Raw genomic sequence first — 21,407 nt, 5'->3', positions numbered from 1 at the left:
GCTCCGGCGGGCCTGTGCGGGCCCGGGGCGGCGGGAGCCGCGGGGTGGGGGGGACGGGCAGGCCTTGGCCCAGCTGCCGGCCCGGCGGGCCCCGAGAGGCGCCGGTGGCCGCCGCGGGCCCGTGGCCCACCCGGTGCGGGCTGGGACGTGATGGGCGGTGTGGGGAGCGGCGGCGGGGCCGTCGCCATGGCAGCGAGGGGGGTCCGGCCCGGCCCAGGTGCAGCCGTGCGGCGCCGCCGGACCATTTAAGCGCAGCCCGGCGCTGGGGGGGAGGGCTGAGGCGTCTTCCAGGTCCGCGGCTCGGCTTCGCCTCGGCGGGTGAGTGGGGCTTGGCAGCCCGGCCGTGGCGAGGGCCGGCGGGAGGGTCGGGAGAACAGCACTGAGGAACTTTAACGCAACTTTCCGCTGAGTCCGCGGAGCGGTGGGGGCGGGTGTCCGGGCTCGACTTTGAGTCCGGTGGCCGGAGATGGGCGGCCGCTCTGAGGTGAGGGCGGTGAGGGGAGAGAGCGCTCTCCCGCGGGCTGCCGGCCTTGGCAGGCTCCGTGCGGCGGCCGCCGGGCCGGTGCTCGGCCCGCGGGGCCTCCGGCAGGAAGGGCGAGCTGCCGGCGGCTCGCCGACGTGGGCCTCTCTCCCGAGGAGCGGGGCGGCTGCTGGCGTGGCCGCACCCGCCGCCGTGGGATCCGGTTCCGCCCCCAGGAAGGGGCGTGAGGCTGTGCCCGAGGCAGGTGTGAGGGAGTGGAGGCGCAGGGGCACGAAGTGCGGCTCCCGCCGGAGGAGCCGGTGTGCTCCGGAGCCCTCGGACCCGCTCGCCGGGGCTTCCCGCCTGCCTTCGCCGGAGCGGCGGGGCTGCGCCCTCCCGGGGGCGCCGTGCTGGGGCTCCAGTGTGCTTCACGGCTTGAAGCAGGGGGAAACTCCTCATCGTGAGGTAAAGATGTCATTTTAAACTTACTGTCACTGTGGTGTATCAGGTATAGTAAAAAAAAAAAACTTCACCACACTGCTGAGTGCGCTGCCTTTCCCTAGCTTATAGATGCCGTGCTTTGTCAAATGTCTGCTGGTAACGTGTGAGGCTGCTGTAGGATGCTGGTATCTGCTGTTTCTTGTACTGATATCTCTTTAACTAGATGTGCTTCTCTTAAGACCAGCAGAGCAACAACAGGCAAAATGACAACCGTGAGGTATGAACAAGGGGCAGAGCTGACAGAAGCATACAGGTGAGTGAAATGAACTGCAACAGCGTATGGGTTTGGGGTTTGAGTATGCTGTATGTGGTCACCTGTCTAGGCTTTCTTAGTACTTTAAATATAATAAAGAGAATAATGATGGAGTGCTTGAAGTTCATAAAGCATATAGTCTTTGTATTCCCCTCTCTTAAAATGCTGTTGTCTGTGAGGAGTGATACCTTTTAGAGAAATATACTGTTGTGATTAACTTCTTACAAGTAGTTATGAACTAACTAAGAAATACAGTGCACCCAGCCCTGGTATAATAAGCTCGTGGCAGTAAAGCCTGTTCTCTTCTAGCCTCCAGAAACACTATCAAGCTCTCTTGTAGGGCAAGATGCTCTTGTTCTGCATTCCTTAAAAGCCTCAAGTCTGAAGTTCAGAGCCTGTGGGGAGGAAATAAGTTCTTCTAGTATATCTTAATTTTCTTCTCTTCCACCCCGGTAGTCAAAGACTAGATGTAGCTTGTAGCAGAGAGCTTGGCCCAGCTTGGACAACAAGTAGATGCTGAATGTTCAGCAAAACAAACTCCCTCTGAGGAAAGCGTTATCTAGAACGGAATTTTTGTGTGAGAGCACAGTCAGACTTGGCTTCTGTTTTCTTTTTGTGTTAAAGATTAGCTTCCTAACCCAAAACACTACTGTTGTTCATTCTTATTTTGGCTTATTTTAATCACAGTACAGGATAAGAAGGTGATATTTGGTGCACTTCATGTGTCCACAAGTATAAGCAAAACTTCTGTAGCAGCAGCAACCTGCTTTAATGAGTGAAGCATTTCAGCTGTACATTAAGTGGAAACTCCCAAGTGAATATCCCCTAGGAACAGCCTGGAAGCAAAGCTGAATGGCCATATATCACTAGAGCTTTGCTTTGGCTCTAGGAACAAAGTGAGGATACTGGTGTCTGGAGATGCTGGAGCTGGAAATCCAGCTTTAAATAACAAAATTGTTGAGGGGGTGGGGAATCATTCCTCTTTTCAGCCTCATACTGAGTGCAGGTGGTGAACCATCAGTACTGGTTGTTGAGTCTGTAAGAAATGCGTCATAAAACTTTTTGCTTAAAAGGGGTTTAATCCACACTGCAGAAACAGTGCCAGTGCTTGGTTCTGTTGTGGAAGGTGAAGAATACTTGGACCTTCTGAGTTGTTACACTAATGCTTCAAACATGCTAGATTGCTTCAGAACAGTATGGAAACAACAATATTGAATATGTGAATTTATTTGCTCCTGCCCAAGAAGCAATGGTGCCAGAGGCAAAGCCACAGCAAATGCTGTGGCTGTGCTATTGCGCAGCATGGTATTTCTGTGGAGAAGGCTGAATTAGAAACTCCTGGATTTGGATGTTACACTTTATTTTCTCTGAAGTCATCATGTGAACAAAAACTTTATCTAAAGAGACCCTTTTAAGGAAGTTATGGCAAGCAGCCACTACCCCAAAAAAATGCTGTTCTAGCACTAGCTCAGCTGCTGCTGCTCTGGTCTTCCAGTTTCCGGTCTGGTATCCTGCTCTGCACAAACACATCTCTGTGCTGTGGCTTTTCCTGGTGAAAACATTCATTCTGTGAACAAGTAGTTCACTGTAATAGCATTTATGTCTCTTGGACTCTGAAGCAATTTTGCGTATGTGTGTTTCCAGCACTTCCAGAGTCTGGACTGGACTGTTAAGTCCTCAGCAGACTCTTGGATGTCCTACTTCAAAGCTCTTTATCGTATTGCTGGAAATATCTGTTCCCTTCCTCCCAAACGAAACTTTTGAAAGTTGGATTGTTAATGGGAACTTGGCCAGTACAAGCTTTGTACTTGGCAAGTACAAGGGGTTCTGCTGTGCCACTGTATGGGAAGCCTTTCTTCCCCTGGTACTAGGCCTGTGATATGGCCCAGGCTGCTGCTTGCTTCTCAGCTGACAGTTAACAGTCTTTTCTCTGGAGCGATGAAGGGTAGCAATGTTGACATCTGTATCAGTATGTAATGTATGTTATTCTTTTGCTAGCTCTCCAACAGCAGAAGAGCCCACAGTAAAGATTGATGATGGTTGTGATGAGGATAACGAACCAGACAGCTGTTCCAAGTAAGTTAATAACATACTAAATGTGTTCCTTTAACCCCAAAAGTGGAAACTTTTGAGCCAAAATGAGAAGGTGGATGGCTTGCCGAAGTAGAGATAAGTGCAGTATATCACTTGATACTGGCATTTGTTCTAGTACATAATACAGGCAGGTAAGTTCAGGAAGCTTCTTTATGCCTCTACAGATGAAAGCCCAACCCAAGAACTAGATACAAGCCCACCATATTATGGAGAATGCATAATCCAAACAGTTTGATTAAATTTCCCCAAAGAAATGAGTTCAGGAGAGCACAGCAGAACAAATGCTGGAGAGAAAAAAAGGTGAATGAGTATCTGAAGCAAATGATAAGCATCATGCCCTTGACAAGACTAAACTGTCTGAACTTGGTAGTGATTAACTCTGTTCTTGAAGTAGTTATTTTCTAACACTGTATAGCTCTTGTCACCAGACTATTAACTCTTACAGCATACTTAGTCAACTAAGTGACAAGGGGATAGACTTCTCTGTTCGCGTAGCCCAAGAACAGTAAGGTAAAGCCTGTTATCCCAGTTCTTCTGTGTGACAATATGTCTTTCTAGAATTCAGATGTTGGCATTTACAAGTCCGTTTCACAAAGGCTTTAACTTAAGTATGTGAGCAAATGTGCCAGTCTCTTCAACTGATTTAAGATGTCAGCAGGCCAAATTGGTATGTATATAGTCTTTAGTGCACCTAATAAAGGTACTTGTCCTTAGACTGTGGAAGCTGAAGTCTTGGTGTACCTAGTATGTTCGCGTGGTAGGATTGACTGGGCAAAGACATAGACCAACAATCTGTTAGTGTAATTATTGCAGTGCTTCCTTAGATATTAGACATTCTAAATGCAAGGAGAACCCCCTATATGCTAGGATGCCTTCAACGCAAGACTTGTTATTACATCCTTGACTTCCACGGGAAAAGTGGGCACTACAACCTTATCTCCTCCTTGCTCAAGGATGCAGACGTTTGCTGGGTAGACCTTGTTTCTGAGCTTAAAGTTTGAACTTAATAGTGAGAAATATGAGCTAATTCAGTAAGCCCAGCAAGATGCTTCCTCATCACTTCAGATACCCAGCCTGGCTTAAACAGAGTTACTGAGGTGTTAAGGATATGCACCAGGTGGAATGCAATGCTCTGGTTACCCTAGAGGAAACAAGTAGCTCAGACAAGATCACTGGGGTGCAATAAGCATTACTGAGCTGACAAAGACTTCCTGTAACAGTGATATCTTTAATGGTGGTGGAGAGGGGAAGTGTAGGAACCATATGTAACAGGAAAGATAGGGTAGATATATGAACAATACAAAAGGAATCTACCAGTACATTTTGTCAGTATGTCAGAACTCTTGGTAAGTCCTACTGTTAGTGATATACTTGGAGAAGGTGTTTTCTTTTAAGTGTCTAAGAAAAGGCTCTGTGCTTGCAGTAGTCAAGTAATTCCAAGATTACTTAACAGACTGGCAATATGTTTTTCAAACTGTCAGAGCTTGGGGTTTGCAGATAATTGCTTCTACCTTAGTTCTTGGTGTACCTTAAAGAGACTTTCAGCTAGTAAGATAGCTACACAAAGGCCTTGGCTTAAAGATTACCAAAGAGGCAACAAATCTTCTGTAACTGAAAACAGGAGCTGGAACCCTGCTAGGGCTGGAGGTAACTCTCACAATTGGAAGAACTTAGCTTCAGTAACTCTAAAAGGCACTCGAGTCTTCAATCTGAAAACCAAACCAATATTTCCTTTTTAAAGGCAGAAGAGGGATTTATCTTCCTTTACTCCAAGAGCACAGAAGCAGTAGTGGAGCTATTAACAAGTGCAGCTTTTTCCAGGCCTGGAAAAAAATCCTCTGATAGAAGCTATTATCTTGAAAAAGATACCTTAGAGGTGTTTATCTTTTAATTATCCTCTTGGTCAATAGCTATTATCTAACCCACTTCTTACAGATTATAACTGAGTATTAAGCCAGACTTCTAGTGTCACTGGAATTGTGGCACTGAATAGTGTTATGCATAAGTACATACCACACTACTTCAGGGTCTGTACCTGATGAATAGTGCTTCTAACAAGTGGTCGAAGTATTGCTTTCAAGTACTGTCTGAACCTATATTCTTCATGAATGCAACTGAATAGACTCCTCTTAAAGAAATCACTACTATACAGAATTCTAAAACTGAAAGAATATAACAGTGCTTTTGTGGCTAATATCGATAGCAAAATGTCACTTGCCTTGACGCCCATTCTCTTCTCTTGCAGTGCAATTAGGAGAAAAATTTCCCCGTTTGTGATGTCCTTTGGATTCAGGTAAAGGATCATGCTTGTAATGATGTGGGCAAAGTAGAAATAGCCCTTATTTCTGGTGTGAGAACTCTGAGAATTCCTTGAACAACATTGACTCCAGCCTGGAAAGTACTGCATCCCCTATCACCCCTTGAAAGGGTGACTGGAGAAAAGTACTTTGGTTGGGAAGGAAGTCATAAACGGATATGACTACATTCTCCAAGGAGAGCTGAAAGTTAGAACTGTAAATGCCGTTGACTTGGATAAAAGCTCTTTAATGACTTACTGCAGGCTGTGGCAGTCTTTGAACAACCAGTTGGTCAGTTGTATGCAGTTTAGGTGCTGAAACAAGGTAAGCAATTAAAGACAGTTATTTTTAAGAGACTACATTAAGTCATGAATGGGAGGGGAGATGGGTAAGCTGAAAGACAGCATTGACTCTTGTATGCCTTAAAGCATTTGGGTTTGCGCTGCTTCTAGGTAGCTATGGAATTATTGGCTAATAACTACAGCTGAGTCTGAGGTAAATGTACAGTTCCACATGGATGATGTACTCTGTGCAGAACACTTCAGATCCTTCAGCTGCTTATGCAAGCAGGCCTCAATATATAAGAGAACACACTCTTGCTGGAACAGTTTAAAACAAAAATCAGGGCTTGCGCTCTTCAATCGATAAATGTCAGCAATTCATTCTTACCTCTCAAGTTGTATTTTTCTTTTTGCAGGGTATTTGGAGTTGTACTTATCATTGTGGACATTATAGTCGTGATTATGGATCTGGCTATCAGTGAGAAGAAGGGTGTTAGAGAGATTCTTGAAGGTGTTTCCCTGGCAATAGCACTCTTCTTCCTCATTGATGTTCTCCTGAGGGTGTTTGTTGAAGGGTAAGACATGGGCAAAAGTTAAGTCAATGTGGCAAGCCCTCAAGGCTAGCAAGGAAGCAATACCTCAAGCTTGGACTATGAACACGGATGCCCTGTAGGCTAATTTTCTGGTCATCTTTTCTTGGTTGTATATTGGCTGTTACCTTTCTATAGAGTAATCTGTAAAGTGCTTTTTGGTATAAGTGAGCACTTGGAAACTGCATTGGCTTTGTTGTGACTTGTGTGTAGACCAGGTGTAAGATTATTTTCTTAGTGATTCTTCAGTGCTTAGTATTAAGAGCTACTTCAGGACGGCTTGTCTCTAGCCATAGTTCTGTGTAGGTGATTTTCTTCTTGAAGATGTGTTTCAGTCTTTGCTGTCTGTGTGGGTGTCTATCTAAAACTCTCCTTTGTTTCAGCTTCAGGAACTATTTCCGGTCCAAACTGAATATTTTGGATGCATTCATAGTGGTGGGCACTCTGTCAATTAACCTGACGTACTCCTTCTCAGACCTTGCTGCAGCAGATCAGATACCAAGGTAAGAATGGTACAGCAGCTGTTAAATGTGACCTCTCTTTTCTTGATAGTATTCTGAGAATTTTCTTGGGCACCTTTAAGCTAGATGTATGCATACTAGATCATAAATATGGCTGTGATAGTATTTCATGGTACAGAGGAATGAAGGATAGACACCTAACTTTGGTCTACAGTTACACTGTCCTTGTTTCAAAGGTAGAGATGATCTAAACATATCAGTGAATAGTAAGGCCATCAAACACTCTGACTCAAGCATTTCTGGGAGAAGCTGTGCAGCAGCCCTGATGGGGAGGAGAGTCTGAAGAAGGTCAGAAAGAAGAGTTGGATTATAATAGCAAATTGAACAGACAACTGAGGGAGGATCTCCATCTAATGGCTCCTGAGATAAAATAGTTGCTCCACTGTCTTGTTTCCTCCACCTTGCTGTCCCAAAAGTCCCATTGTAACAATGTTGGATTTTTCAGCCATGCCCTGGGGAGGGGAAACATGCTGTTCATGTGCATAAGTTAATTCAAGTCTGTTTCCATCCTACTTCTGTAGCTTGATCAGATGATAATGTGTGAGAGGAATCCATTCTTGATGGGGACAGAACTACAACTCAAAGATTAGCTTATTTTCACTAGGTTTGAATTAGTGAAACTTGCTTGCATCACCCAGGCAAAGTAGTTGAGTGCTCTTTAAAAAAAAAAAACCAAAAAAACCCCCACTCCCATCCCCATTCAACTGGCTACTGAGCACAAGGGGGGGAAACATTATTCCAGAAGAAACCAGCTCAAAGTCTAGTTATTGAAGAATCCCAAGCTGGACAAACGTCTGGAAGTACTAGTTGTTTCTTCAAATGCCAGCTAAAATCAAACGGTTTCAAAAAGTAGAACTGCCAAAGGAATGGCTTTTATAGCCTCAGAATCATAAAAGGCTGTTTCCTTGTAGGTCTTTCTGAACAGGAATCTGAGCTTAAAGGTTATTTCTCCTCTCTGGCCACATTTTTTCTAAAGCAGCTTTCATCTTATGGCAGCATCCAGTTAAAGGCAGGAGAAATAGCACTGTAACAGGGTAATCTGCACTGCTGTCTTGATGTCTTTATGTTAGCAGAAGGCCTGATCTTGCACTGACCCATCCTATTGTAGATCAGTGTGTGCAAGTTCCAAGTTGATGGCGATTTAGCATAGGCTTTTGAGTCACGTAAAAAGGAGTTCTCACTGATCTCAGAAGATACTCAGCTGGGACCTACCATCTCACTCATGCAACTCTTGAGGCCCTCTATAAGGCTTGTTAAGGGCTCTTCAGTCTCGCTCTGACCAAAATATTACTACTTGGCACTAGATGATACCTCAGACTTGGCCAAATCCCAAATCTTGATGAGATGGTCTTTCCACCAGTAGTACCCACGCAATCTAACTAATTCCCAGTAGCCTACCTGAGGTTTGTCACTTTTCTTTCATTATAAACCTTTCTCCAGAAGCAAGCAGCAGTCTTAAAGCACCTGATAAATCTCAGAATAATTAGAATCTGAGCAGCTTTTATGTGGATGAAAGTATATATAACAGTGAAGCTTTAGTGGTAGTCCATAGAAGTAATGTGTCCTGATGGAGGGATATGGTTGCCAGTTCTAATCTGGTCTAGGTGGGTGTCTGTTGGGATGAGTTACCTGTTTCCTTGAAGTCTGACGTATAAAAAGACACTGAGTGAGCTGGGTATTGGTGCTGAACTGGCTAACTTCCTAAAGGGTGGAATGCAAACCACGTTTATCTTGAAGAGCTGCTTCTCACAGTTGTGGTTCAGGCTGGGGAGAGTGGCTGTGGAGCCCTCATTCCAGTGTTGCATCATCTCCTTGGCTGCTAGCTCCAAGGCACTTCTTTTTGAAAACAGGAGGGTGATCCTGGACTAGGAAGGAGCTTGCGGGGGGGAACCTAAAGCTTTTCTCCGGGTCTCCAGGACAACCTTGTCTTGCTGATTTTTAAGCTCTACATCAGTGGAGAGCAGACTGTCTTCAACCGGAGGTGGTAGGATAATGTTTCCATAATATTTGTCCCCCTTACTGTAGGTATTCACCAGGATTCTTACCTAAGTGTATCAGGACCTGAAATATGTGCATGTGCTCCTTAAAAGTATATGCTCACATACCTCCTTAAGGAATGAATGTTAGTTTGCCCTAGTCCCTAAGGGTATGTGAAGGCAGGTGCCCTGTTCAGTCGTTTCTGTAGAACCACTCACATAAGTATTGTGCCTGCTTCAAAGTTCAACAGCAGTTCAAAGTTCCTAAAACCAAATCTGCTCAAGTTGCAGAATGATTAAACACAGGGCTTATACTGATCTGTTCTCAGGTTTCTCAATCAGGGCATGATATATGTGGCCTGTCTAGCTTCTCTTCAGTTATTTTTCAGGGGCTGCTTATATTTAAGCGTATACCTGAGAACAAGCTTCAGGGATCAAGAATTTGGGGATAACAGAGGTAGTGTTAAGGGATTTTGCTTGCTGGGAAGAGGTGCCTGTGAAAGTCGTGTCTGAGAAAGTAGGGGTTTTCCTATTTCTGTTAACTGTTCAGAACATGTACTCCACCAAAAAAACTCAATAAAACCATGGTATTCTTCAAGCATATTATTCTTTCTTCAAAATCAACCTGAAATCCTAGGTCAGTATATGAAACAAAGCTTTAAACTGTCTCTGAAACAGCTTTTAAATAGCCTTAAGCTTTGTATCTAAGTTTAATTTTGTTCATTTCCTTTCATGGAAAATGACTCATCTAGAATGGTTACTGTCCTCCGAGTTCTGAGAATTGTCATCTTAATAAGGATATTTCGCCTGGCTTCACAAAAGAAGCAGCTTGAAGTGGTGACCAGGAGAATGGTAAGTGGCCTCTTACTATGTCTAGGCTACGACTACTGTTTTCAACTCTCTCTTTCTCCAGGCAGCCATCACTGGTGAGTAGCAGGACTGCCCATGGCCTATTGGTCTACAACTGACCATACTGGCTAAGCAGCATGTCTGTTTGGTATCCCTGACAGGGTACCAGAGCTGTGCCTCCAATATAGCTAATAATTGTTAACTTTGCATGAGTAAGCAGCAGCTTGACCTGGAAGGCCAGCATATTAAAGTGATTGCAACACCACCATGTACCTCAATTGATAATTCCTAGTTTGTGTGGTAAATAGTGTTTTCCATCGTATGGGGGAGGATAAGAATTTTAATGCTTCTGCTACATATTCCAGGTGAAAACAAAATAACCTAGCTGTTGAAGGCTTATCTATTGTAAATGCCTCCTCTTATTTTCATCAGAGGCACTAAAGTGATACTTGAAGCTTTGAGTATGTCCTCTTGCTCTGGAATAAGCAGTCTTGATTATGCTGCCCTTAACTCTTTTCTTACTTCCCTCAGCACCCAAACACTCAAATAGCAATGACAGATTCATCCTGCAGCCCACAGAGAATCTGCAGTATTCTTTCCTAGAGAATAAACTTTGATAAGTCAGGGTAAAAGTTCTGCATGGAGCTTCTACCTAAAAATGTCCACGAACATTCTTGGCTAATGCTGTGATTGAACTTTGCCATAGCAAAATGAGGCTTGCTACTCATGACTTAACTTCAGAGTCTAGATGGCTGACTCTTCCTTGTAACAGGCAATACTTGCTGATGTTTGGAGGGCTAACTCTACTCCTATTTGGGTTTTTTGGCAGGTCTCTGAAAACAAAAGGCGTTATATGAAAGATGGCTTTGACCTGGATCTCACTTATGTTACTGGTTTGTAGAAGCAAATGACACTTTGCAGCATGTTATGTCCTGCTAACATTAGTTACTCAGTTAATAAGTGCTTGACATGAAATACAGGCAATGTTTTAGTCTGATGAAACTCAAGTATGAAGTCAAACCAGGCCTGTACGTTTTCTGTGGGGTTTTGAAATATTGATTCCTGTCTCTGGCACTTTTCTCAAGGATTAGCCTTTGGGAGAGGTTTTATATTCTGTATGTCATGATAGAAATTCTCCTGAGGCCTAGGGAACCAGAGCTGAGAAATTATTGACTAACTCCAAGTATTTTTGCCTGTGATTCTATGGAAACTGACACTTAATGGTAGCTGATGCTTCACAAAGCATTCTTCTCCTGCTCTAGCTATACTAAATGTAGAAGAAAACATCTCAGAAATGGGTAGATGCCTTTTTATAATTAGAGTAGAAATAAGCTGTTTAATATTATGTTGTTCTCAATCATGCAGCTCCTACATGTAGGGAGGGTTCCCCCATTACTTCTGATTGCTGTCTCTTCCACAGATCGCATTATTGCAATGTCATTTCCATCTTCTGGGAAGCAGTCCTTCTATAGGAACCCTATAGAGGTAAAAATCTTTCTTCTACCAAATTTCTAGACACTCCTACTAATTTGCATGTGGACTGGATTGTCAAATTGATCCCGGTCCTGCTGATTGGAATGACTAAACGGTGGTTTCTGCAGCACTGCTTGTGTTGTAGTCTCTTAGCAAAGTCTAATGGGATGTATCTTGCAGCGTGCACACACTGGTGCTCTGATGCTCCTGTTCCTTGGGAATGCTTCAGAGAACCAAGTCGGTTCTGTCCCAGGCTAGTAAGAATGATGAGAACTGTATATTCATCTAAACAAAGGTTTTTAAAAGGTCTGCATGAATGCCCTTTAGAGCTATGCTGCCTGATATTGTGGAAGCAAAGATGTGTAGGACAGGAAAGATAGTTGCAGTAGTACTTTTTTTTATTCCAGCTAAGAACATGACCTATTGGGCTGGAAAGGCCTGCTGTCCAAGGGCTGTCTATGAATGCAGTTGTTGACACCACTTGGGAGGTGCAGGATGAAGTGGCAGTGGAAAATAATGACTAGAGTACTAACTACTCCAAACTTTATCTTGCTGTTGCTTTAGGAAGTTGCAAGATTTTTGGACACCAAACATACAGACCACTATAAAGTGTACAATCTCTGCAGTAAGTATGTTTAGCTGCTGACCATATTGAAATTCTGCTAAACAGAAAAAACATCTCTTCAAGGTATGATGCTGGCAATACTAGATCTCAAAGAATTTAAAGTCTGTCAAAAGTACACTCTGTGTGTGCCTACTTTCTGTCCTGAATGTGGCTATTGACTTTGAGAATCTAATATATTGTGCTGAAGCTTGCAAAGATGATACTGGATGCCTTGAAGTTTAGAATTCCTTCCTCATGTTGAACAATTGCTTCAATTTTCCAAAACTCTTACTAAAGACATGGAAAACTAAACCTGGGCTAAAACTTGGGTTGATGTTGGAAGACTCTTTTTAATGAAGACTTAGAAGAATGAGGTGAATAAATAGTTAAAAGCTCCTCTGTTTAGTTGTGGCTAAAACAATGAAAAACACTTCAGGAACAACTATCCTGTTGTTTCTGCTCATAGTAGAGCATCAGAGCTGAAAGCTGACAAGCTATGATGATAGAAGCATCAATACTGAAGCCCTGAAAAAGTAAAACTGTTCTCTAGCCAGCAGGGGGGTAGCTAAGGGATCACAGATAAGGACTATGGTGTTAGCAACTCCTTACTACTTTTTAGGTTGTCATTTTTGTGGCTGACCTGACAGTAAATTAGAATATTAACTTTCACATCCCTAAATAGCCCCTATGGAAAGGAATGGCCATCTGGGCCTGGAGATGAATTTTCACTTACGTGAGAGGTGTGAAACTAGAAGCTAAGCAAGGATGGCTTTAGCCAAATTACCTCAGTTTTTCCACCTTATGTCTATTTTTTACTACTGTACTTTAAACACTAGTATATGCTTAGACTAGCAGTTGTGTGTGTCACAATCCACTTTCTTTACAAGCTTATTCCCTCTCCTGGCATAACTCCAGATCTTTCCTTGTAGGTGAAAAAGGCTATGACCCCAAGTACTTCCACTACAGGGTGGAAAGGATCTTCATTGATGACCACAATGTCCCAGCGCTGCAGTGAGTTTTGTCAAATATGTACATCATGACAGTTCTATGTGGGCATTTGCTTTGATAATTAATTTTCCTCTTATCTAGGGACATGCTGAAATTCACTGCCAGTGTCCGGGAATGGATGAGTCAAGATGAAAAGAACATCATAGCAATTCATTGTAAAGGAGGCAAAGGTAGGACTTCTCACGTGTAATCTGCGCATGCTACAAATTACATGTTATTCTTATCATGGCTTCTTTGATGTAAGTATGGTCTTAAGACATAGCATGAGATAGGTTCAGAGTGTAACTTGACAAATTCTGCAGGCACTGTGATGACTAGCAACAGTATAGTGCTGTGTGTTTGGTATTACACAACCCCATTTCTAGGTAGCCCAAGTTGGTTCTTAATCTGAGTTGGCATCTGATGTCTTGAAATTGTCTTCAGTAATTTCCTGCTGTTCTGTCTGCTGGGGCAGCAGTCTCCCAGGAGAGGCTGGGGATAGGGAGCTACTGAAACTGCTTCTATCAAAAGCAAGAAGCTGCTGCTTTGGCTCCCTGGCAGCCAGTAACCCACACTGAATATTCTGCACTTAATATATCTCAAGCTTTTTAATTTCTTGGGGGTGTGTGTGTGGGTGAAATGTTGTAGATACTGCTGGATCTTAAATCAAGATATGCAAGATATTATGTGATAGAGTACAAGGTAGTCTTATGGGAACAGGCTAGTCAGAGCTACTGCACATAAACTAACCTGTGGGTGCTATCTGCAACCTATAACAGTGCAGGAGCTGTTGAAGTGCATAGGTAGCTGTGCAAATAAGCCAAACTTCCCTGCAAACATCTGCCACATCTTTAGCTGCCTGCTGTCTGTACTGCAAATATTTGGCTTAGACCAGGTGGTTACTCAACATAAAGAAGGCTCTTCCCCCCCTTTTCCCCCCCCACTTGGAACCATAGCTTAATTAAAAGGTTTTGCAAAACTGAATATTGAAACTACCTGCAGGCCAAATTCAGCTTGAAGAGCAAGCGTAGGGAGGGGTGACTTGACCTCTGAGACTTAAATTCAAAGCTTGAGACTACATTAGAGTCTTTGTGCTAGCAGTTGTCATGCCTCCTTAGTAGGGTTGGGGTGGGGGGAAGTTGGAGCAGAGAAGCAACGCTGAGGCTTAGAGCACTGGCAAGTAAGTGCCAGTCTGTAACCTAATTCAGTAGTGTGTACTTGGCTCTGTCTGCTGCTAAATGGAGTTGCAGATGCTGGCCAGCTTCCTAAGTATCTCTAGGAATACTGCAAAGGAATGTGGGGAGTGCTTTCAAGGAGCAAGTCAACAAACTGCTGTATCTTGTCTTCAACTCATTCTGCCCAGAAAAGTGGCACTAGAGTAGTCAAGTGCCTCTATATCTCCTATTATCTCTTGTATTTCAAAAATTATAACTTCATCTTCACAAAAATAATCCCAAATACCTTTGAAGTCCTGTAGTTCAACCTGTCTCTTACTTCTAATACAGGCAGGACTGGAACTATGGTCTGTACCTGGCTCATAGACAGCGACCAGTTTGAGAGTGCAAAGGTAAAAAATGGTGTTTATTTTTTTGATTCTTCTAACATTCAAAATGTCCCTTTAGAACCTACTTAATTGGTGAAATGCACTAATACTCTGCAAAAAGTCTATACTGGAAAAAGGATACTGTGAGCAATCTGTTTTACAAAAGTTCTTGCAAATCTTGCTACTATGTAGATTCTCTTCCTGATCAAGGATAGTCTTCATCAGAAGAACTGGGAAAGTAGAATTTAACAGGATACCAACTTTGAAGCACTTTTATTTTTTTGGAGGCATAATAGACCTAAGATCTTGAGCAACAACTTCCTTAAACTGTACATGGCTTCTGGGCATGATCTACTAAAGATAATGTCATGGTTTATATGCAGTTCTCCCCCCAGCCTCCCTCCAAGTAGTGTGAGGCATCAAGAACTGTCTTGTCTTGACTGCCAGCATTACAGCAAGAAGCCCTTCTGGGGAAAGATCAGCAAGTCCCAGCCAGGACAGATGTATGTGCTGCTTTAATATATCAATCTGGAGACCTAGGTTACAGAAGGCCCAGGTCACTCAAGGTAGTCTGGCCAGAGTTTGTATCCGTTTAATCACTTGGTTTTTCTGACTTTACTTTTTGAACATCTGAACTGATGTTCAGCTTGATCTGCCACAGACTACTTGAGAAATAGGGATGGTTCTAAAGCAACTTCTTAAAAAGCATATTGCTCTCCTCATACAATGAGCTTTATTAGCCCTCTTTCATGGATGAGACTTAATGTATCTGAATTCCTAATTAGTACTTCTAGTTAAAAAGCCTCCTTTAGAGGGTAACAAAACAACTATTGTATCTTTTCATTTGCATTCCCTTATTGGAATTGACTAGTGTAATTCTAGTTTACTGTCTACTTCTCAGGCAGGGGAATGGTGGTGGGATGAGTATCTTAATCCTTGAAATTATCTTGCTACACAGGAAAGTTTGGACTACTTTGGGGAGCGAAGAACTGATAGAAGCACAAGTACCAAGTTTCAAGGAGTTGAAACTCCATCCCAGGTAAGCTTGAGCAGGGCTAGTAACAGTAGCCAGACCAATACTAACCTTCAGTGCTCACACTATCTCTCCTCCCCTGCCTTGTTTCTGAGATGTAGGTTCCTATTAATGCTTAACTCCTGAACTTTCTGTATCCTTTCTTTAAGGGTTAGAAGACTGTCAACTGGTAGAGTTGCACTGCGTCTTCCCCCCTCCCCTTTGTCCAAGCACATTCCTTATGCCTTTCTCCGTATAATATAATGAAATCTGAATTATGGTATCTAAGATAACAGAGTTATTAGGAGAGCTTTCAGTCCAGCAGGGTGAGCAGTTCTAGCAGGGTGAGCTAGAGCAGGTTGCCTAGGGCCCTGTCCAGTCAGGTCTAGAATATCTCCACAGATGGAGACTCCACAACCTCTCTGGGCAACCTGTTGCAGTGTTTGCCCACCTTCTCAGGAGCATGACCCTATAGGACAATTGAGCTGATTATTAAGGATGCACTGAAGCCTGCAGCTTGGCCTGGGGAGGGCTATGGCACTGATGTGTCTGGGTAGAGGAATGCATCCCCTAGAGACCGCATTAGCAAGTAAATGCAAAACAAGTTACTGCCTCAGGCCACAGTTTGGGTCTTTGCTCATTTTGATTCACTGTGTACTGTGAGATTCAGAGGTGTGAGATGAAGCTGGTGACAAAGGTGCTTTAGTTGCTGATATAAAATAGAATGGAAGTACAGCTGTCCTTCAGAACGTGCTTCTGTGAAGTGAGTGTCTCTGTATATTTAAACACTTTGCCCCTTAAAGTTATAATATAAAAGCTCCTCACCTTGCTGAACTCAAAAGTACAGAATTCCTCTTGGAACATGAAGTTTAAATACTGATTAAAAATGTAGGTGTTGAATTTGTCTTGAGGATTGTTTGAACTGGGATGGGGAAAGAGAACAAATGGCTACTTTCTTCTTAGCTTTGGATTTAGATTGTCTATGCCAAGGTCTTAGTTCTATTTAATCCTGCTTCTCCCTAGAATTAGTTTGTGTGGGGTACAGGAACTGCATAACATTTCTGGGTTTTTTTGCATTACAGAGTAGGTATGTTGGGTATTATGAGATCCTGAAAAACAAGTATAACTTGAAACTCCCACCAGAGAGACAACTCAAAATAAAAAACCTCAAAATCCACTCTATACATGGTAAGAACTCTTGAATTTGGGCATTCTTCTATCTGGTAATGGTGTCCTAGTATAGGCAGCCAATCTATCTGTCTTGCTAAGCCCATGATAGGAATGTAGATTTACTAGGATTTGAGAATTCAAATGGAACAGTTGCAATACAATGAAGAGCATTTTGGAGTGCAGTTGCCCCGTGTTCTGTGACTTTCTGGGTGCCTGGTCAAATGGTGGCTCACATACTACCTGCTCTGTTTTGGGAGGGGAATCACTTTTCAAGGAGGCTAACTCTACATGTGGAGCTGGATCCGCTAGTGTTTCTCAGCTTAATATACACGCCTGTTCCTGTACATATGTACTGGTAATTTTGATAAAAGGCTGGAAGTTCAGCACGGCTTGTTCAAGGGGACTTCAAACTCCTGTTCCTGTTCAGCCAGTGGAACTAGGCTCTACATTAGCCTCTTCCTTCTCCACTAATAGGGTTCACTGCTACTTCAAAATAGAGCTTTCAACCACTGAATATTGACCTGACTTTAGGATTTGAGTTCTCTGAAGTCTATAGCAAGGCGTTCTGGAGAGGAAGCACTTTTGAATAGGATTGTACTTGTTTTTCATGACCATATGTGTTTCTAGCTAATGTATGTACTATGATGTAATGCAACCCTTTCTTCCTAGGAGTTGGGAAAGGTGATGGAACTGATATGAAGGTGCAGATAATAGTGAGGAAGCAAGTGGTACTAGAATGTGTATGTGCCAGACAAGGAAACTGCAAGGTGAGAGTACTATGAAATCATGTTGATTTTTAATCATAGAAGCTGAAAGCTAGCTTATAGGTCAAAAGTGTCTTTCTGTAAAAGTTGAATATTAGACATAGAATTTACAGCAACTATTTATTTAGATAGTTCTGAGAGAATGAAAAAAGCTGAGCTCTGCTAAACCACAGGAAAAGTAGTGGTAAGATAGTGAAAGATTGCCCTAGAAATCAATCGAATGCAATAGCACACTCTGACATGAGTAGCTTAAATTGTTGGCTATTATTCTAGCACTGCTATTGTATTTGTATACCATGAATGCATAGCTAGGTGATGTTATGAATTGGTCCCTCGTCTCTCTGCAGTAACTTTTCATAAAAGTAATACTTTATTCTGTTTATGCAGCTCTTTTTTGATTCTGAAAGTGACTCTGTAGTCATTGGCTTGGAAGACAGCCCTGTTATAAGCGGTGATGTGAAAGTCAGATTTGAATCACATTCTGTAAGTATAACAGCAGAGACCCTCACTTGAGTATGGGGAGTGGCTGCAGTGCAAACAGCAGCCTCGGGCTGGCTGTGCTGTGTGAGGCGGAATCTGCATTCCTCCCCAGTGACTCCTGCTGTGTGGAGTAGCCCCGCCGTAGCAGCATTTGTTCCACCTCTGTGCAGCAAGTGATGCAGCAAATGTTGCTACAGCAGCCTGTGCAGGCAGGGGAGGCATCTGGCTGGTCATACAGTACAATGAAGACATCTTAGTTGAGTACCTGCTGCTTCTAATAGGGGTCTCTTACTCAAACTTATTTCAGGACTAGGTCACTTTGTATTAACTTCAGTGAAAATACTGATCTGGGTGTGATCTGGGCTCTTCAGGTGTGCCGAGTCTGGCACTGTAGCTTTGTAAACCAAACTACTGAGGACAAGGGGATACTCTTGCTCTGCAAAAAAATGAGTCCTTAAACAAGGTCTGTCTTTGTTTAGGATCTCCCAAAAGGCTATGATGCCTGCCCATTCTTCTTTTGGTTCAACACTTCCTTCATTGAAAATAACAGGTAAGTGATCATAGCGACTGCCTTCAGATCCTAACCTCTGGTGTCTGAACAGAGCTGAAAGTTCCTAAATATGGTGCTGAAAGCTGAGATAGGTGGCTGATCTTAGCTTCTGTGTGGGTGCTGGTCTCTGACTCTCAATTAACTTGTGAGCAGGCAGTTGGCACGTGCTTGCTTGCACTGTGCCAAGTGTTTTAAATTTATGCGAGCTTTTTATCTTAACCAACTTAACCCATTGGACTCATTCCTCAGCACTCAGCACAATTTTTAATGAACTTGAACTCAAAAAGGTAATGCTAACTATTCAAACCTAAGGCAACTCTGCCATCCTTTAGCATGGCCGACAGAGGCTGAAACTCATTCAGCAGCTTTGTAGACAAACTTGAAGACCAGAGTTAGAGGTACTGATGCTTGGCATCCTGAAGAAAGTCTCTTTAACTTATTGCTTCTCACGCTTCTGTTAAAGTTAGAAATTACTGTCATTTGTTGTTGAGACTAGAAGTCCTGGTAGAGCTCCAGTCAGCAATAGCTGGGCTTGACTCCCTCACTAGGGTAGTGATGCAGGAATGCAGAGACAGGAGCTCCTTCTCTTCTGTCTACCAAGCTTGACAGATTTAGATAGAGGAACAGCGAACTTGACATATGAGATAATTACTGTTCTCTCCATGACTGGGATAATAAATTGTTTCCTTACTTAATTGATCTCTGTAGAGCATGTGGAGAGGTAGCCATGAGTGTGTTCATAACTAAGCTTAATATGCTGAGCCAGCAATGCACCTTGCAGTCTAGGTGCAGACAAACCAGTGCCAGGAGAAATGTATGCCTGCTGTCTGATAGCCCTGCAACAGTGCCACTCAAAAGTTTCACCCAAGTGCTTTGTTTCCTCCAGGGCTAGGGAGGATGCACCACCAGACCTTCTCTTAAACACAATTTAGGGGAGACTATCTCCCTTTCTGCCCAGAGGAGTCTGGTAGACCTCAGGTGGACTAAGTCTAATCAGAAGTGAAATAGCTGCTAAGGCACTGCTCCTACATCTGTGCCTCCAATTCAGCCACAGCTGATAGCAAGTGCTATTAAGTGATAATTAGATGTTAATTTGACAGGCATTAAAAGTAGAGAACATGTCTGAGCTCGACTGAGTACTGAGTCAAATTCTTGCCATTAGGAAGGTCAGTTATTAAATCCTGCCACTTGCATCCCATCAGGAGGCCTTGAGTTGAAAGTAACAGTAGTTTTACTGTAACACTCTTGCATTGTGGGGATGTGGCTGGGTGCGGGAACCAAACCTGAAAACCACAAACCTATCAGGTTGACTGTATGTTTCTCAGACTACTTCAGATCCAAAGCCCTGTGCAGGCATGACTGATGTCTGAATTCAAGATCTGGGGCTGTATTGGATATTCCAGGGCTGAGCTTGAAGTTCTCTTGGCTGGCTGAAAGGAAAAGCATGTCTTAAGTTGTAAGATACGCTACTGAATTTTGTCTTTCAGACTCTACCTTCCCAGGAATGAGCTGGATAACCCTCACAAGTCTAAAACGTGGAAAGTCTATAGTGAAACATTTGCTGTGGAGGTGAACTTTACTGAACCATAAGGGAAAGCTGAAAGAAGGGAAACATGTAAAATTCATCTCTTCCTGGAGAATGTCTTGCTGCTTCAGTCTAAAGTGAAGCAGTCTCATTTTGATGCACTTAATGTATTTCTGTGTACATACAGCTTCTCAAATAAACTTACATGGAGTTCTGTTGTGCAGAGCAAATAATCTGAAGAGTTACTTAGTGTCAGCTGACTGTCATGTTAATGAGCTGTTGGAGCTTAGAAGTCTCTACATACAGGTAATCTGTAGTTCATTAATCTAAGACAATTGTCTGTTTTTAAGCAAGAGCATTAACCTGAGGGGAAAAATCTGACACCTTTCAGAACCAGGGTTTTCCACAGGTCAGCAGAATATAGGAATTTGGAGGAGGAATAGTAATCTGGCACAGGCAAACTGATAATTCTTGAGTTAGACGTGTTGGTATTGAGCTACTGCTCATCAGAAATCCATGATGTAGGGTTTTGAGCAACACCTGGCTGACTGGGGGGTTGGGGGCTGCACAGGTGCTTCTCTGCCACTACCTTGCCACAAAGGGCTGAGATGGCACATCAGCTCAGGAGTGCGCCAGCTGCCTGGGATCAGTTAGCCAGGCTTGGGTTTGATCTGTGTGCAGCACTTCTTCCTCTGAGCTGATACTGCAAATGCTCACTGACCCCTCAAGCTAGACTAAAACCTGTAATGTGCAGAAAATGCTTATTCTGCTTCCAGCTGTTATCAGCAGCGCAGCGCTTCTGCGGAGACTGTTCAGGCCTTCCTTGATGCGAAACATGTTAAGGTTAGCTTCTTGTTCTATTGCTTCTTTAGGATTTTTGTTAGGAACCAGAAGGGGACTGACATAGCTTTCCATAGCTAATAACTATCTAAGGGAATAGGCAAAGAGGCCTCATACCTTCCAGGTGCTTCCTGGAGGGTGGTGGTGTACTGTGAAGTACATGTGTGTGGACTCAGATTTAGCTACTGCTGTGTAATTACTTGGTATTTATGAGCTGGGCTGTTGGAAACTCCCAGAGTTGGAAGCTGCTCCTGTCAGTGCTGTACTTCAAGTGTAAAAGCTGAAACCTGTCTTCAATGACAAAAAGTGTTCCACCAATTGTTTGCAGTTCTAGGTACAGGACAGGGTAAGCCTGGGTCACTCTGATATTGTGAGTGGAAGAGCTGGATGTCACATAGTCCAAAATCCTGTGCAAAACAGACCCAGGTAGAGCAGGCTGATGCAACCTAGTTCAGATCTATAGATTTGCAAGGATAGGGATTTCACACAAGCATTAATCTTAACTTATTTTCCTTCCTGGTTGGAATTTCCCATGTTCCAAGTTGTGGCTGAGACCCTGTATGTGTCTCAGAAGACCCTGGTTCTGTCCCCTCCCATGTGCGAAGTAACTGAAGTAAGATCTCTCCTCCTTTCTGTT

The 21,407-nt window shown here is 43.3% G+C and overlaps 1 protein-coding gene across 7 annotated transcripts; it reads left to right on the top strand.

The window, feature by feature from the left end:
- Positions 1-157: 157 nt before the first annotated feature.
- On the top strand, positions 158-20,169 carry LOC142053843 (phosphatidylinositol 3,4,5-trisphosphate 3-phosphatase TPTE2-like). Of its 7 annotated transcripts, none has more exons than XM_075086094.1 (19): positions 158-318; positions 1,146-1,214; positions 3,213-3,290; positions 5,554-5,601; positions 6,303-6,461; positions 6,860-6,979; positions 9,726-9,825; positions 10,652-10,715; positions 11,243-11,307; positions 11,860-11,920; positions 12,829-12,910; positions 12,989-13,077; positions 14,392-14,453; positions 15,388-15,468; positions 16,524-16,629; positions 17,281-17,378; positions 17,763-17,858; positions 18,335-18,405; positions 19,893-20,169. In XM_075086094.1, the coding sequence occupies exons 2-19, from the start codon at positions 1,165-1,167 to the stop codon at positions 19,993-19,995; spliced, it is 1,533 nt and encodes a 510-aa protein (XP_074942195.1). In that variant the 5' UTR covers positions 158-318; positions 1,146-1,164; the 3' UTR covers positions 19,996-20,169. The 7 variants fall into 7 exon arrangements, with proteins under 7 accessions (XP_074942195.1, XP_074942176.1, XP_074942143.1 ...); XM_075086075.1 differs by having other exon boundaries at positions 217-318; positions 1,149-1,214; XM_075086042.1 differs by having other exon boundaries at positions 276-318; positions 1,141-1,214.
- Positions 20,170-21,407: the final 1,238 nt, after the last annotated feature.

Source organism: Phalacrocorax aristotelis, chromosome 1 (assembly GCF_949628215.1).
Source record: "Phalacrocorax aristotelis chromosome 1, bGulAri2.1, whole genome shotgun sequence".
Taxonomy (NCBI): Eukaryota; Metazoa; Chordata; class Aves; order Suliformes; family Phalacrocoracidae; genus Phalacrocorax; species Phalacrocorax aristotelis.
The sequence above is the reverse complement of the archived record's forward strand: the minus strand, read 5'-3'. Positions and strand labels throughout refer to the sequence as shown.